General features: G+C 36.9%; 2 protein-coding genes across 2 annotated transcripts in view; both read left to right on the plus strand.

Annotated features, from left to right (window-relative positions):
• Positions 1-344: 344 nt before the first annotated feature.
• LOC108679393 lies at positions 345-7,450 on the plus strand. The gene is made up of 5 exons (XM_018168009.2): positions 345-530; positions 3,969-4,121; positions 5,124-5,300; positions 6,447-6,614; positions 7,052-7,450. The coding sequence occupies exons 1-5, from the start codon at positions 395-397 to the stop codon at positions 7,291-7,293; spliced, it is 876 nt and encodes a 291-aa protein (XP_018023498.1). The 5' UTR covers positions 345-394; the 3' UTR covers positions 7,294-7,450.
• A 4,110-nt stretch (positions 7,451-11,560) lies between these two features.
• LOC108679384 (lateral signaling target protein 2 homolog) overlaps positions 11,561-15,393 on the plus strand; it is a 25,985-nt gene continuing 22,152 nt past the window's right edge. Inside the window, exon 1 of the mRNA XM_047880299.1 lies at positions 11,561-11,726. Within this exon, the coding sequence (XP_047736255.1) occupies positions 11,691-11,726 (36 nt within the window). The 5' untranslated portion in view covers positions 11,561-11,690. The remainder of the gene's footprint in view (positions 11,727-15,393) is intronic.

Here is a 15,393-nt window from a genome sequence, read left to right on the forward strand (position 1 = left end):
CACAGATAAATCCATTTTTGAACGAAATTATTCTATTTTGTGGGATTTAGATAAATATATACGCTTACATGTCATTATCTTAAATTCTTCAAGTATATCAATCCCTAGTACCTAATCTAAAATTATTATTGTTATTGGTATTATGGTTATTAATATTTTAATTACTATTATTATGTTATTGTAGTCCTTATTATTATAAATACTATTAAATATATTGTTCAAACATCGAGTTTATCGTTACTATCGGTAAACTCGATAATAACTATAAAATTCCAGCACAAATAAAATGCCCTCACCCTCCCCCAGACAATTTGAATACCTACATAAATAAACTGAATAGCAAGCGTGTGACATACAAAGAATTATAACTAAACTCGAGACGTACGGCACAGCAATGAAGCTCAAGATAATATTCTTCTGGTGCATGTTTGTGTACGACAAGCTCGTCTCAGCCGACACCATGGAGAGGTTGTCAGGCCGCAAGCTCCCTCAGAACTCCGTCGTGTCGTCGCGTCCGGTCAAAAGTGTCTGTAAGTATTTTATTTTTAATTTAAAATAATAAACACTATAGGAAAAGTATTTTTCATATAGAAAAGAGTTTGAAAACGGCTTTGCAATACCCCAGATCTTAAGTAAAATCAGCTTGCAATTAGTGACATATAAACCTTCAGCAACCTTTTATCGACTCCAATCAAGTGGTTTGGAAATAAACCCCACGTTGCTTGTTCAGGGTCTGACATGCTTTAGAGTGCATTTTGCAGCGTTGCTCGTGTTTATGGTTTAAAAAAGTTCACTTTTGAGTGTAGTACTATTAAAAACTTCAAAATTATTCAACCACTTCTTATTATTGTATAAAAATCGCTTTCAACTCCATTTTTGGAATTGGCCAAGTATTAAGCTGTTATTTTCTATCAATGAATATTTCACCGTCGTATATTCTTTTCCATCGAGCATTGTTCAATATCTACTATAACGTTTGACATTAGCTTCTGCAGTGCTAGTTTCGCTTATTATCTGATGCTACGGTTGAGTTTTGTGTTAAACAATAATTTTGAAATGATGGTCATGAATTCAATAGTGTCAGTGATATATAATAGTTTAATATCAAAATTCATTAAGTTGATTCGTTTTCAATACTCATTTATTGCGTACTCACATAAAGTTAACAGATCTCCAAAAATGAAAAATTAATCTGTGTAAAAAATGCGTTCCATGCAAGTCACTTGAATGATGATCTTAATCTCTTATTTAGATATAATTTCCGTATTATTATTCCTGTTCTATATTATTTTGTACCAAATTATTAGCCCTTAATTTTTAATCTGTTTCTGAATAAGCTGAAACTTGGCTATGTGTCGAAATGAACACCAGAGCCAAATCTTATTCTTAATCAAAGTTCGAAGCATGTAATTCATGCATCACAGAGCAAAAGAGGTTCTTATCACGCGACACACGATGAGCTCGAAATAAAGTAACCAACTTTCGTTGATTATTTCTTGTTGATTATCTTTCATGTGCTGATGTTAGTGAAATATTAGGCCCCATAGACACTTCACTATTTGCCATGCTATTTATCGGTAGTTCTTCACGACGAACTCAATTGTGATTAAGTCCACGGTAATTGCTGCCAGTATTTCAATGCTCGCCTCGTTAGTCACTGTGATACAGGTGGTTCGTGCTGAACATCGGCCAAACAATTCAGAAACTTTGATTAGAGTGCAAGATCAAAATTGGGCGCAGACCTAGAACAGTAATCTAGAAGTGTAAACCATTGCTATTCCATTAACGCCTACCATTGCCATGCCATGAATGATCTTGCCATGCCATTAATGATCACTGCACGACTGGCCGTAGAATGCGACCTATTGAAGACAATAGTTAGATTAGTTCTTCGATAAAAGCTTATTCGAAGAAACATCGTAATTTGATCCAGAAGTTCATTGCTATTCTGGCCCTTATAGCTGAGAATAATTGCTATTCTGGTCTTTGTAAGATAGAGTAGCAAAGATACGTAGGTATTTATGACGACTATGTATCACACTGATGTTTTCATGGTCACTAAAGTGAAACTTTTTACCAAATAAAAGTTCAAATCAACTACGATGTCCAACAGGGATATTATGACTAGAGTTAAATTAATTAATAAATTCCTTATTTTCCACACTAATTCAATGGCTACAACGAACGTACGCCTAAACAGGAATCGGGCAGAGACCGAGAAATAATGCAAATTAACAGATTATTTAACTATTTACATTAGAATTAAATGTGTTTAACATAATGGAGATTTAATATTTAATGGCTACCCACGGTGCTTGAGTCATACCTCGAATGAGAGAATTTATCATTTATGTATAATGCAAAATACAAGACACAATACATAGTATTTGAGGGAGCCTCTAGTGTTAGAGTTGTATGATATATGTATGTGTCAAGTAAAATATAATCTATATTTTACCTCAGCTTACCAATCGTTTCCGATTTCATCTAGAAGAGAATTGTGCTATCAATCTAGCGCAGGTTCCTGATGATTAACATCAACTCATCATCTTCTATTTCTTGATGATAAACAAGGCAATCAATCTTGTGCATGTGCCTTTTGATTATCACCCACTTTTTTCTACTTTTCTTGATGATAAATAAGGCTTCTTGCTGGCAATCACTTGAACGCAATAGTCGATGTTCAGTTCTCAACCTTCATATGAGCGGAGCTGAAATATTTCGCAATTTTATGGCTAAGAAATCTTCCGTACATTGGGGTAAAAAATTAAAAAACAGTGTAAGGATAACTAAAATCTCTTTTTATAAGCATTCAAAGAACTTGCATAATTTCTGAAATCCTCATTTATAATGGGGGGTTGATATGTTACAGATTCAAGAGTTGATATGTTAAGATTCGTAGGATTGAAAGATTTTTCATCAATTCTTGGTCAAGTGAAGCATAGTTTGTTCTTAACTAGCAGATATAACAGGGTTGTACTTTAACTATGTACTATTCCTAGACCCATAATTATTAAATAATATTAATCCCGCAATCCTGTCTCGTTTCCATCATTGCAAATGATTATATATGTGAGTTAATAAAATCTATTATTTTTCGCTTATATATGTGAGTTAATAAAATGTATTATTTTTTGCGAATGTATTTAAATTGACTTCGTTTGTAATTTGTTCGCCTTAATAGATGAACGTAAAATATTTAATGCGATGACTCGGAGTTCCGTGGGTACGTATGCTAATTTTATTACCACGTTTTTCTTAGCTCACTTTCGTGTCCGTCTGTCTGTCTGTCTGTTTGTTTGTGATGATCAAATCTTGCAATCAATATTTCACCAACTTTCCCGCTAGCTAGCGCTCTGAAACTTTTAGGGAAGCTCAGCTCCCGAAGACAATACAATAATCAATAATTTGTTGCACGTTTCCAGGCGTATTTATTCAATGAAATGTCTTTATTACAGCCACGCACCCAGATATAAACGGGAACAACTATGTATCCCCTCAAATACAATTTTCTACAGAACTTCGAAAAGAATTTTCTTTCGTGCATTTGCGTGTCCAACTGAAGTAAAATGAATATCATGTAGGATGGACTAAAAAGGAGATAATAAAATACTTTAAAAAAATTTTTTTAGACACGTTTTTCTTGTGGACTAAAAAGTAGAAAATAAATTATGTCTCGCCCCAAAAAACGTGGGTCGGGCAGATTTATGATTAAAGCGACAAGCACACAACACACGAATTTTGGAAATTTGATGGTGAACGTACAGCCCGACCCACGTTTTTTGGGGGCGAGCCATAATTTATTTTCTACTTTTTAGTCCACAAGAAAAACGTGGTTTTTTAAAAAGTTTTTTTAAGTATTTCATTACTATATTAGCAAATGATGTTATCAATGAGTTAATATGTATTATTCTTTCTTTGCGAATGTATGTGAATTGACTTCGTTTGTTCTGCGTTCGCCTCTGAAGGTGAATGTAAGAATAGTTGTTTCGATGACCTGGACTGTCGTGGGTGCGAGAGCGAGCCTCTTCCTAACGGTCGTCAGATGTGTCACTTCACCAACACCAACTTCACCAAGTCTGACTTCAGCACCTCAAACGGCTCGGTCTCCTTCATTAAGCGTGAGTCTTGTAGTCTTCCTTACAGGCCAATATCTTAATACTAATACCCGTTTAAAATGATATTATATATATATTTTATATATTGTCAATTATTTACCTAAATAGATATATTTTGCATTATTATCTTTCATATATTATATTATTTATTTTTTGCTATAATGTGTCATTTGGATACCTATTCGGTAGCCCAGATCCATTGAATGTATTTTAGGGGGCGGTCTTGTCAAAATAAGCATTGCACATCAGAGTATAAAGAAATTTCTAACGCAAATCCGCAGTTTTGATCTTCCCACTATCTCAGAAGATGCTTGTGTACAGGGATTGTAGTGTACGACAGAACTACTTTCAAATGCTAATCGCTACTATACTATTACTAACCGTGATACTTGCCCCGTGTATAGGCGCCACTGACCACAGAGGGACCCGAAGTTAACCGTTTAGAAGAGGCAAGTAACATCATAATTAGGTACCGTTAGTATTTCAAATGCTGGCTGCCACTAATGTCTCTGTGTACTGGCACCTCTAGCATTTGAAAGTTGTACTGGGCGCCACTAACTGACCCCAGGCACAGGGACCTTTTATCATAGCTACGGCCAGTAAAATTTTTAGATGCATCTCAAAATTTCACTGGCCGCCTCCACCGTTTCCGTACACAAGCATCTTAAACCATTTAAAATATATACTAATAATAGCGGTTTCAGCGTTTAGTAGGCCGTAGGCCTGTCGCCGATTCTTAATAACGCAGAACATTCACAGCATTTTGCGGTCTCGAACGCACAACTCACTGCTACAATTCTGCTGTGCTTAACCGCCCGGCCTCCTTGCCGATTCTGACCAGAAACTGGCGCACAGAGCTGGGATCGAACCCGCGCCTCTCTGCGCCAATCTTGGTACTCTGAACTGTAACAACTGGGCCACCCTGCCACCCAACCACTGACCGCCACTACTGGCCGCATGTACAAACACCTCGACTCCTGATGGTGATGTTTGTTCGGTTTGCAGATGGTCTGTGCGACCCACCCTATTTTCCTTTGGATGGCGTGGGTTGCATCTTCGTGTCGTCTGAACCGTTGCTCTTTCATGAAGCTGTCATCAGCGGCTGCCCTCCAGGCTTCAGGCTCTTCACTCCCTCGGACGACCAACAGTACTGGGCAGCAACGAAGTATCTCTTGGAAAAGTGTGAGTATCAGTCCCTACGTTAAAAAAACGTTAAATTAACGGAGATTCGGTCAAATAACGTTCAGTTCAACGTTGATTCATCTAAACATCGTTTAATTCAACATTAATTCAACCAAAAAAACATTAACTCAACCAAACAAAGTTTAATTCAACATTAATTCACACAAACAACGTTTATTTCAACGCTGACTCAAGAAAATAACCCTTAATTTAACGTTGATTCAACAAAACAACATTAATTCAGCGTTGACTAAACGTCAGATTTCTGTCGGTGTGCAGTGCTGGGCAGCGATGAAGTATCTCAAGCAAAAGTGAAAGTACCTAAACATTCGAACGTAGGAAAGTATCGTTTGCGTCTTTTAGCACGCCAGCACCGCCTTACTATTGAATAGCGGTGAAAAAAAACTACACCAGTGCAGTACAGCAAGCTACTGCATGCCATTACTCACTACATGACAGCAACATCGTGTCATTAGACGCAACATGACAGCAACATCGTGTCATTAGACGCAACATGACAGCAACATCGTGCCATTAGACGCTACATGACAGCAACATCGTGTCATTAGACGCTACATGACAGCAACATCATGCCATTACTCACTACATGACAGCAACATCGTGTCATTACTCACTACATGACAGCAACATCGTGTCATTACTCACTACATGACAGCAACATCGTTTTTTTTCGCTTCATCCATTGTTCGCGATTATGGCTTAGTGTATATTTTATAAAAAAAATATTATAAAATATTTATATAAATATTTTTTATCGTTGTCCTAAAATCATGTTCCTGCATTAGAGAATTTGTATATATTTTATTGAATTTGAGACATATTGCCCACACACTAAAACTATACGAGAAAATGACTTAATTAAATTCATGGTGCATTTCACATAGCATGAGCATGGCCATGGTTGAACTAGTATAACGTTGACCCATCATAAGCCCATTTTGCGGATGTAGCTCGTTGTTCGCCATCACCGAAATGCGATCAAACCAGTCGACCAATCAGGCATGGGAATGACGGGTTTGTTTACGTTTCTCGATCTACGTGACGTAACAAGAAAGCTGAACTGAAAGACGGAACTTCTCGTGGGTCAACCTTTTATAGTTCAACCGTGAGCATGGCCTTCCTCAGATCTTCAGCCCCGTGATGACGGAAAGTGCGGACCGAACTTCCCGCTTGCGGACGGCACTCCGGCGGCCTGCAACCGAACCGGGCCTGGGCCTGCGATGTGTTGCCGCTCTAATGGAACATGTACTAACGAAACGTTGTGCACCGCGCCCGGAAGTGTCGATTACAGAGGTAATTCTTCGCTCCTCGGAATGGCATTTATGAGTAATTTAATAACATTTAAGGAATATGAAGAAATTACTAAATGACAGAATCGCGATTATACGCTCCTGAGTATGATATGCATGCATGGGTAAACCGAGACTATTTCAGGAACCCCTTAAAATTAATAATTTAGTGAGTCGAAATTCCTGGTATGAGTCCGACTGTCTTCGATTGACTTCCTAGCATGAGCGCCTGTAATTTTATAAAAAAAAATTGTTCAACCGGGTTTTGATAATATGATTTTTTTTGCAAACCGTGTAAATATTTATAGACAAGTTCCTATCATGGGTAGTAGCATGTATGCTGACTCTACACAACCAGTGGGCAGAATTTAACGAATCATGACTTCAGGTGAGCCTGAATTTATTGAATATTCTTAAATCTAATAGCCGATTCTACCGCAGCTTTGACTAAATCAATGTGGACGAGCTTGACGATGGTTGGTTCTGAATGGAAGTTCGACAACGGCCGAGTGATTCCGAATGCTACCGGATCAAGCTACTGGGGACCTTACGATCCGAAAAGCGGTACAGCAATTCAATGCGCCGCCATGTGGTATGCCCCCGGCAGAGACACGCTCTACCATCTTGCCAACGCCGACTGCAACAGCTACAAGGCTCCGTCCTTCTGCCACCGACGAATCTGAATTTTTATAACACTTCTCTTTAACTTCACTTCATGTTTGTTTGTTTGTTTGTCTGCTACAAATCGTATAATCGATATTTACCTCACTTACAGTATACCTCTCCTATCAATCTGATATTTCGCACATTTGCGTAAAGTTGGATACAATGCATGGATCAATTGACAAAATATATAATTAAAAATAATTAACACAAAAAATCTGAAAAAATCATTTTGTCTGCTACAAATCTTATAATTGATATCTAACACACTTCTAAATGTCCAATCGATCTGAAACCTTGCACACTTGCGTAAAGTCGGAAACAATGCATGGATCAATTGACAGAATAAGTAATTTTACAAATTTAAACGTGTTCTATGTATTAAAAATAGTAATACAAATTTTTTTAATATATAATGATAAAATTGGAAATTCATGGTACATGTGTAACATCAGAAACACTGAATTCTTTAGAAGTGTTGTCTTTGAAAAGTAATTTTCAAGCACATATTATATGTTTAAATAACACTAGCTATCGTCAATGCCACATAAGGCGTCACTCAGTAGCTACTGCACTTACTCGCCGTTGATCATTAAAAACCTTATAATACTGATCAGAATAAAGATTTGCTGGGTCCGATTGCCACATAATAACTAACAAACATTTTCGATCGCGCTAAAAAAAACTGGCACTCAGTTGTGTTAACATAGAATATATTTTCTTTTGGAGGCTGGCGACATATGTTCTGTGGCGGAGAAATTGACGGAAGTCGAAATATAACACAGTTATGGCACGCCTATGCTAAAATAATTTTAACGCGGATTTCCTACAATAATTCGCTTTTTTTTGTGAGATGTCGATGCATTTATCTCATTACAATATTGTGTGTTATCAGAACATTTATATAGCTGCATTGTGACGTCTGTAGTACTCATTGTATTATAGATCATTAAACCAATATTATAAAATGGAGGAAAACCTCGAAAACTGCACATTATCGGTAGTCTTTCTCATGCAACTCATTTTTTCGCTGCTTTAATCGAATATCACATACCAGCTATTAGAATAGCGGAAGTAATTTAATTAGCCTTATATTTCAATCACAGCTGATCTCTAGAAATTATCAGCATTTTCCTAGTCTTATGAACAACTTCAGTCGCGTGGGACCTCAAACTCGTCCTGTTTCAACTGAACTAGAAATATTCTTAAAAAAATGTTCTCATGCTGAAAAATGAGTTAATGCACTGTTTAAGGAACTCTAAATTACTATATTATCATTTATCTCTATATGTGATTATATTTTATGATAAACTGGTTTGTAATTATAATATAAGATAGGACCTGAAAACAATTTTCAAATCCTCGTGAACGAGAAAATGTTACATTAATTATTTAACAAAAATTTGCTACAATAGAACGCACCTTAATCTGTGAACAATTAACGCTCGCTTTGCACTTCGTAAACCTCATTTTTAAAATACATTCTTTACACGGATTAGTGTTTCATTAACACAACACAGCATAGTGATGACGGCGCTGAAGAGTAGGCTGATGTGGCCGTTCGCCGATTCTTGTAGTTCACGTGACTTATCCACAGGAGATCTAAAAAATGGTCAGGTCCTTCGACCGGATCTTTTCCAAACTGACGATAGTTAGAAATAGCTAATAGACTTCCGCCAGGTTCGCTATGGTGCTAGGCATTTCAAGTCTGAACATACATTTATCCTAATCTTTGTTTAGGCTGTTCATGAACGAGTTTATACTCGGAGATTCAACGATGTAATTGAGATGGCTGTTACACATGTTGGTGATTCGAAGCAAGAAGAAATGTTGTCGAGTGGATGTGCTAATCCATTATTATTTACTTACTTCAAAGTAAACTTAAAATATAATGACCAAACACTAAGAGAAATTAGAGCGATATTATGCATTTTTTGATCGTGTACGGGTCATCCTGGAACATTTTGACCCTGTAAAAGGGCTTATCAGTGTTAGGCGCAGAAAGTTCTTCACTGTTTGAGCAATATGACCTATTTAATTTTTTATGGGAGAATCACGAAAAATACCTAATTTCTATATTAATGCTATCAATATACGCTATAGCTTTTAATACCAAAGACATCTCAATCACTGCTCTCGGATGTAACCACGGGAAATTGAGAAAGTTCTTTCCATACATAACTGAACTTCATCCGTGGAGCACAGATTGGCAACTTTGCAGATCAATAATTTAATTATTTAAGAATTTTATGAATATAAATTCAAATAATGACGGCTTTATCCTCATCGATAGGGTTAGAATAGACCAGAAGACCGGCTGGAAAAGTGTATTATAGGCCCAGTCAAGTTCTTAATTGCCGAAGAGAACAAGTTGAATATGGCTCGTAATGTTCTTTCTTAAAAGATGTTATAAAATACACTATAAATAATGGTTATAATTTATGTATAAATGAAGTTGATGTAATTTACGGTTTCGTGGTTTCGATACCGTATAATATATCATAGTAGCGTGTTTTATTTTTTATTTATCGCAACAATCCGGAACTACATCCCTTGTTCATTGATGCAATCTGCTTCAGTCAACTTTCATGCGAATTGCTATCAGAAATTTACATTTGGCTGGTCGCGTAACCACAAATCACTGCTCAAATCTTGATGCTTTTAAGAACTCAGCTGCACCGCTAAGCTTAAGAAGCATAAACCTTGATGTGACGAAGGCTGTCCTTCATCGGGGTTCATTTCACTCACTCGGATACCTCGAACATTTAAGAACACCAACAATTTAATAGAGCAAAACAAGAAGCAAAATTTACATTAAAGGATAACGTTATGCATTAAACTATTTGTCACATTAGCTGGTCAGTCTACCGATTCAACAGGCGACATCTGCGAGTTCCTTAACCATGCATGATAGTCTGCAGCGCGACTCCGATCCTCAAAGTGGGAAGTCGGTCCACGCGGTGAACATTGAGCACGGAAAGCGTCAAGGACGAGCTTGGAGAGTACCACCTCGTGTCCAGTCCACTCGCGATCCGCAAGCCTACACATTGAAAATAATAATACATATGAACTGACCGAGACTAATTATTTAAGCACGTTAATTACGGAATCGCAATATTATCACTAAAGAGCAACTGAATATGAAATAGATGCAGCATATTTTATTGTCTAATCTCAATTTGGTTGAACGGAACATCTTGCCAATAAAGGCAGGGTAGGTTGACTGGAACCAAATCAAGTAAAGGCGTAATGATTATCGTCAATCACTAGAAATGGGTTGTTCACAGGAGGACTGCTGGGTAACGACTAGTCTAAGGCCCGGTCTATCACTCTGTCGAGCGTTTCCAACCGGTGCCCTCTAGAATTTAATTTACCACCTTACACTTGAGATAATATCTAACACTTTTGCCCAGTGGTTACAGTTCAGTGTAACAAGATTGGCGCATAGAGGGGTGGGTTCGATCCCAGCTCTGTGCGCCAGTTTCTGGTCAGAATCGGAGAGGAGGCCGGGCGGTTAAGCACAGCATAATAATAATAATAATAATAACAAATAATAATAATAATAATAATAATAATAATAATAATAATAATAATAATAATAATAATAATAATAATAATAATAATAGCGGTTTCAACGTTTAGTAGGCCGTAGGCCTGTCGCCGATTCATAACATCGCAGAATATTCACAGCATGTTGCGGTCTCGAACTCGCAACTCTACAATTCTACTGTGCTGCTACAATTCTACTGTGCTTAACCGCCCAGCCTCCTTGCCGATTCTGACTAGAAACTGGCACACAGAGCTGGGATCGAGCCCTCGCCTCTCTACGCCAATCCTACACTGTACTGTAACCACTGGGTTCACTCAATGTAATGTAGTGAGTTGCGCGTTCGAGACCGCACAATGCTGTGAATGTTCTGCGATGCTATGAATCGGCGACAGGCCTACGGCCTACTAAACGCTGAAACTGTTGATTTATTATTATCATAAAAGCCATTCATACATATGACGATAGATTTTTCATATACCACTTATAATCTAACTTCTGAAAATTTATCCAATGATATGGATTAAATATATGTTATATAAAATATGTTTATATCCAATGATATGGAACAAATATAAAAAAATAATGAATTTCATAATTTTTTCCTCGTATATTTCATTGTTCAAAAAAAAAATAGATTTCCACGAAAGTGCAGATCATGGTTTCAACCATGGTTTCAACAACCTTTCCCCTTCGAGTGCGGATTGCAACAGAAATCCGTTCTTGAGCTAACAGATTTCCTTCGCTTCCTGTTCCAACTACTAAAACGGAAAGATTCTAGAAGCTATGTTTCAGCTGTGTTTGCGTTTTGTTATCATTTAGATAATTGATTTTAAGAATAACTTTTTGATCATAAAATCAGTTTCTTAGATGGATTCGCTCAGAAAGTGGCTCTATAGACCAAAGGTAAGTTATAAATCGGTGAACAAATTACAAGGGATTTAGTACCTTTGAGATAATACTTTCTACTTGAGTATTTATTACCTCACTTTTTATCAAACTCCATCTACATAATCCTCAAGTATATTGTTTATTCAGAGACTCATTGAAAAAATATTATAGAATTACAAGGTTATTAGTGGTCTTTATTTTAACAACTGAGTGACAGTCTGACTCACTGACTGTCGTCTGTCTGACAGAGTCTCTGACTCTCAGTCTCATGCCTAGAAAAAACTCCACGACCACTGCCTCCAGCCTATCTTCTCCAAAATGACTAAAGTTGTCACTTTTACAATAGGCTACTGGTCATAGTGGCAAACCACAGCTTTTTTAGAATCAGTTCATTTTCAATTTCCTCATTTACCCAAGATTTAAACCAATTTCTTAAGTATGATGATGCTAGTATCCAGGATACTTTACTGGTCTACTTATAGCAGGATGGAATTCTAATTTTGAAGGTTCATATATTATTTCGATCCACCAAGACCACTTTTTCTATCCAACATTGTTATTTGAGGCAAAAAATGAACTTCTTAAAGGCATAAAATACATAGGCTAACTTGCTCAGTTTACTCATACTTTGGTGTGATATCGAAAAGTTTGTTGGTATTGTCCAATCGTGAGATTTTTAAGATTCTGGATGTGTTTTATTTTTATTTTAGAATGTATTCATTGCAAAAATGTGTCCGCTAGCCTACAGATAAACGACTAGTTAACTTGATTCGGCGTTGGCAACACGGGATTGGATTTCATACCACGCGCGATTTCGGAAGAGCGGCAGGCAGTTTCCAATGAGCTCAGTTTATATGATTTCACTGCAGTGGAAGGTGAGGTGGTGTAACGCGGTGGTAGGGTTGATTTTTCGATACGTTTTCATATATTAACATGAGAATATATTAACTATACAGAATTCCACACTGACTTATAGGACTCAAAAATGAACTTGAGGGAGAGTCTAAAAAACTCTCTGCTTTGCCACTATGCTACTGGTCAAAACTATGGAATCCACAGTATGGATTGTAGGGTTTGACAACCACATAGGGTAAACGCGGTATATTCCGACATCGTAGGTAATTCCGTCACCTCTCCAGCTTTTCCTTTATATTAAGCTTTGTTTTAGTTCCATGCGTTTGTTGATGGTTGAAATGGTGACGTCATGCAGGGTGGAATTCTAGAAATGGAGGTTCACTTATAAAAAAGCTTTCCACCCAAGGTGGAATGCTTTCCTTGGCTACAGTGCACTGCCAGGTGACTGACTATAAATGAAAAGGAGTATCAAAATTGGACAAACTGTTTCAATTGTATAGTACCTCAGATTTGTTATAAAATTGTTTGAATGTCTCATGTTTGATAGATATTCCCTATTTTTCTTTTATTTAATGGATTTTTTTAAATTTGTCCAGGCTTTTTGTTTGTAATGATCAAGTTTAAGCTAAGTATTTAGTTAACCAGTACTGTAGTACATATACCATATTTGGGGGTGGGGCTTATGGGCACAACCAATCACAGCTGGAAAGCATCCCCATCAACCAATCACAGCTTGAAAGCATCCCCAGCAACCAATCACAGCTGGAAAGCATCCCCATCAACCAATCACAGCTTGAAAGCATCCCCAGCAACCAATCACAGCTAGAAAGCAGATAACATTACAACTCCATTAACCAATCACAGCTGGAAAGCTGGAAGGGGTTAAAATCACAATCCCATAAACCAATCACAGTTGAAAAGTGATAGGATATGTATAATGTATATAATAAAATGAACTGGAAGTGGAAAGTTCCTGGACTTTCCAAACTTTCAGGTCCTGCTTTCCAATATGCTATGTGTACTGGTTAATTTAATATCCCTCTAGAATTCCACACTGACGTCATGCATTTGCAAGTCAAAATACTGCCAAAACACTAGGTCTTGGTCATCTAGTGACTAGTGGGAAAATATTGAGATCCAAAGAGAGACAATGCATGCCACGTGGTGAGATCATCGAAAAATGTGTCAAATTTGACAGTTGACATGGCTCTACCAAATAGTGAATAACTGTTTTTATAGGAAGAATATTATGGTTTGAGACTTTTAAATACGTCTGTGAATATATTAGGAATCCTTTAAGTATACTTGTATTCGCTGATTTCAAGTCGTAAATAAATTAATAGATGATTAAGTTGAGATGTTGGATTTCGACACATGAAAACTAATTCCGACACAACTTGAATTGGACACACACAGATCGTTCAAAGCTTTGTACAAAAATTGAAATTTGCTTAATTAAAAGCCTAATAGCTGTTAATTAAAACGTAATTAAGTAGTGTTCAATATTCGTTAGTGTTCTAATTCAAAGCCGTGTTGTATCCCAATACAGCTCACACAGCAAACGGAATTCGAACACGTGGATGTCGGCAATACGTATCAGTTAAATTTGAAGCGCTGACGCAATACGACTCACCACGTGTCGGATGTTGCCACACAAAGTGACGGAATATAGGGATTTGGTAGGTTTCCATTCTAAAGGCTTTTTAATAAATATGGCAACATTTTGTGACGTTTCATCGTTGCTGACGCGTAGTGAAGTGTTTTGAGAGTCATGTGAAGGCAACAGAACTTACGTAACGCATACGTTTTTTTTTATCGTTTTTCATTTCTTGATGCGTCCTTAATGTGTCAGAATATACCGCGTTTACCCTAACCTACTTGATAAATGCATGCTGTTTTGATTGCACTGGAAGCTGGAAAGATTTTGTTCAGTTTAGTTTATAAACTAGGTTGTTTCTATTAGAGGCTGGCAGTGGCTACTCAAGTGCTGCTGGCAATATTAGTAGCATTAACAGTTTTGAATTTGGATTCTTGTAGGAATTGTAGGGTAAACGCGGTATATTCCGACATCGTGGGTAATTCTGTCACCTCTCCAGCTTTTCCTTTATATTAAGCTTTGTTTTAATTCCATGCGTTCATTGATGGTTGAAATGGTGACGTCATACATTTGCGTGTCGAAATACTGCAAAAACACTAGGTCTTGGCCATCTAGTGGGAAAATATTGAGATCCAAAGAGAGACAATGCATGCCACGTCCCACGTGGTGAGATCATCGAAAAATGTGTCAAATTTGACAGTTGACATGGCTCTACCAAATAGTGAATAACTGTTTTTATAGGAAGAATATTATGGTTTGAGACTTTTAAATACGTCTGTGAATATATTAGGAATCCTTTAAGTATACATGTATTCGCTGATTTCAAGTCGTAAAGTTGAGATGTTGGATTTAGGATTTAGACACATGAAAACTAATTCCGACGCAACTTTAATTGGACACACACAGATGATGAACAGATCGTTCAAAGCTTTGTACAAAAATTGAAATTTGCTTAATTAAAAGCCTAATAGCTGTTAATTAAAACGTAATTAAGTACCATAAAATGGGGTAACTTAGACCGGCGGGGTAACTTAGACCACTTTTCGTTTTTTTACAAAAACCCCCACAACTCAAAAACTATTTGACATAGAAAAATTTTGTCAATGGGCATTAAAGGCCTAATACTGAGGCTACATAACACAATAGAAAGATTTAAAAAGTTTGCATATCTAATAGGTTAAAAAATTAAAAATGTGACCCACGAAAAAAAGCTATTATTTAAAGCCTGTC

The sequence above is a fragment of the Hyalella azteca genome, unplaced genomic scaffold (assembly GCF_000764305.2).
Source record: "Hyalella azteca isolate HAZT.00-mixed unplaced genomic scaffold, Hazt_2.0.2 contig5139, whole genome shotgun sequence".
NCBI classification, from domain to species: Eukaryota; Metazoa; Arthropoda; class Malacostraca; order Amphipoda; family Hyalellidae; genus Hyalella; species Hyalella azteca.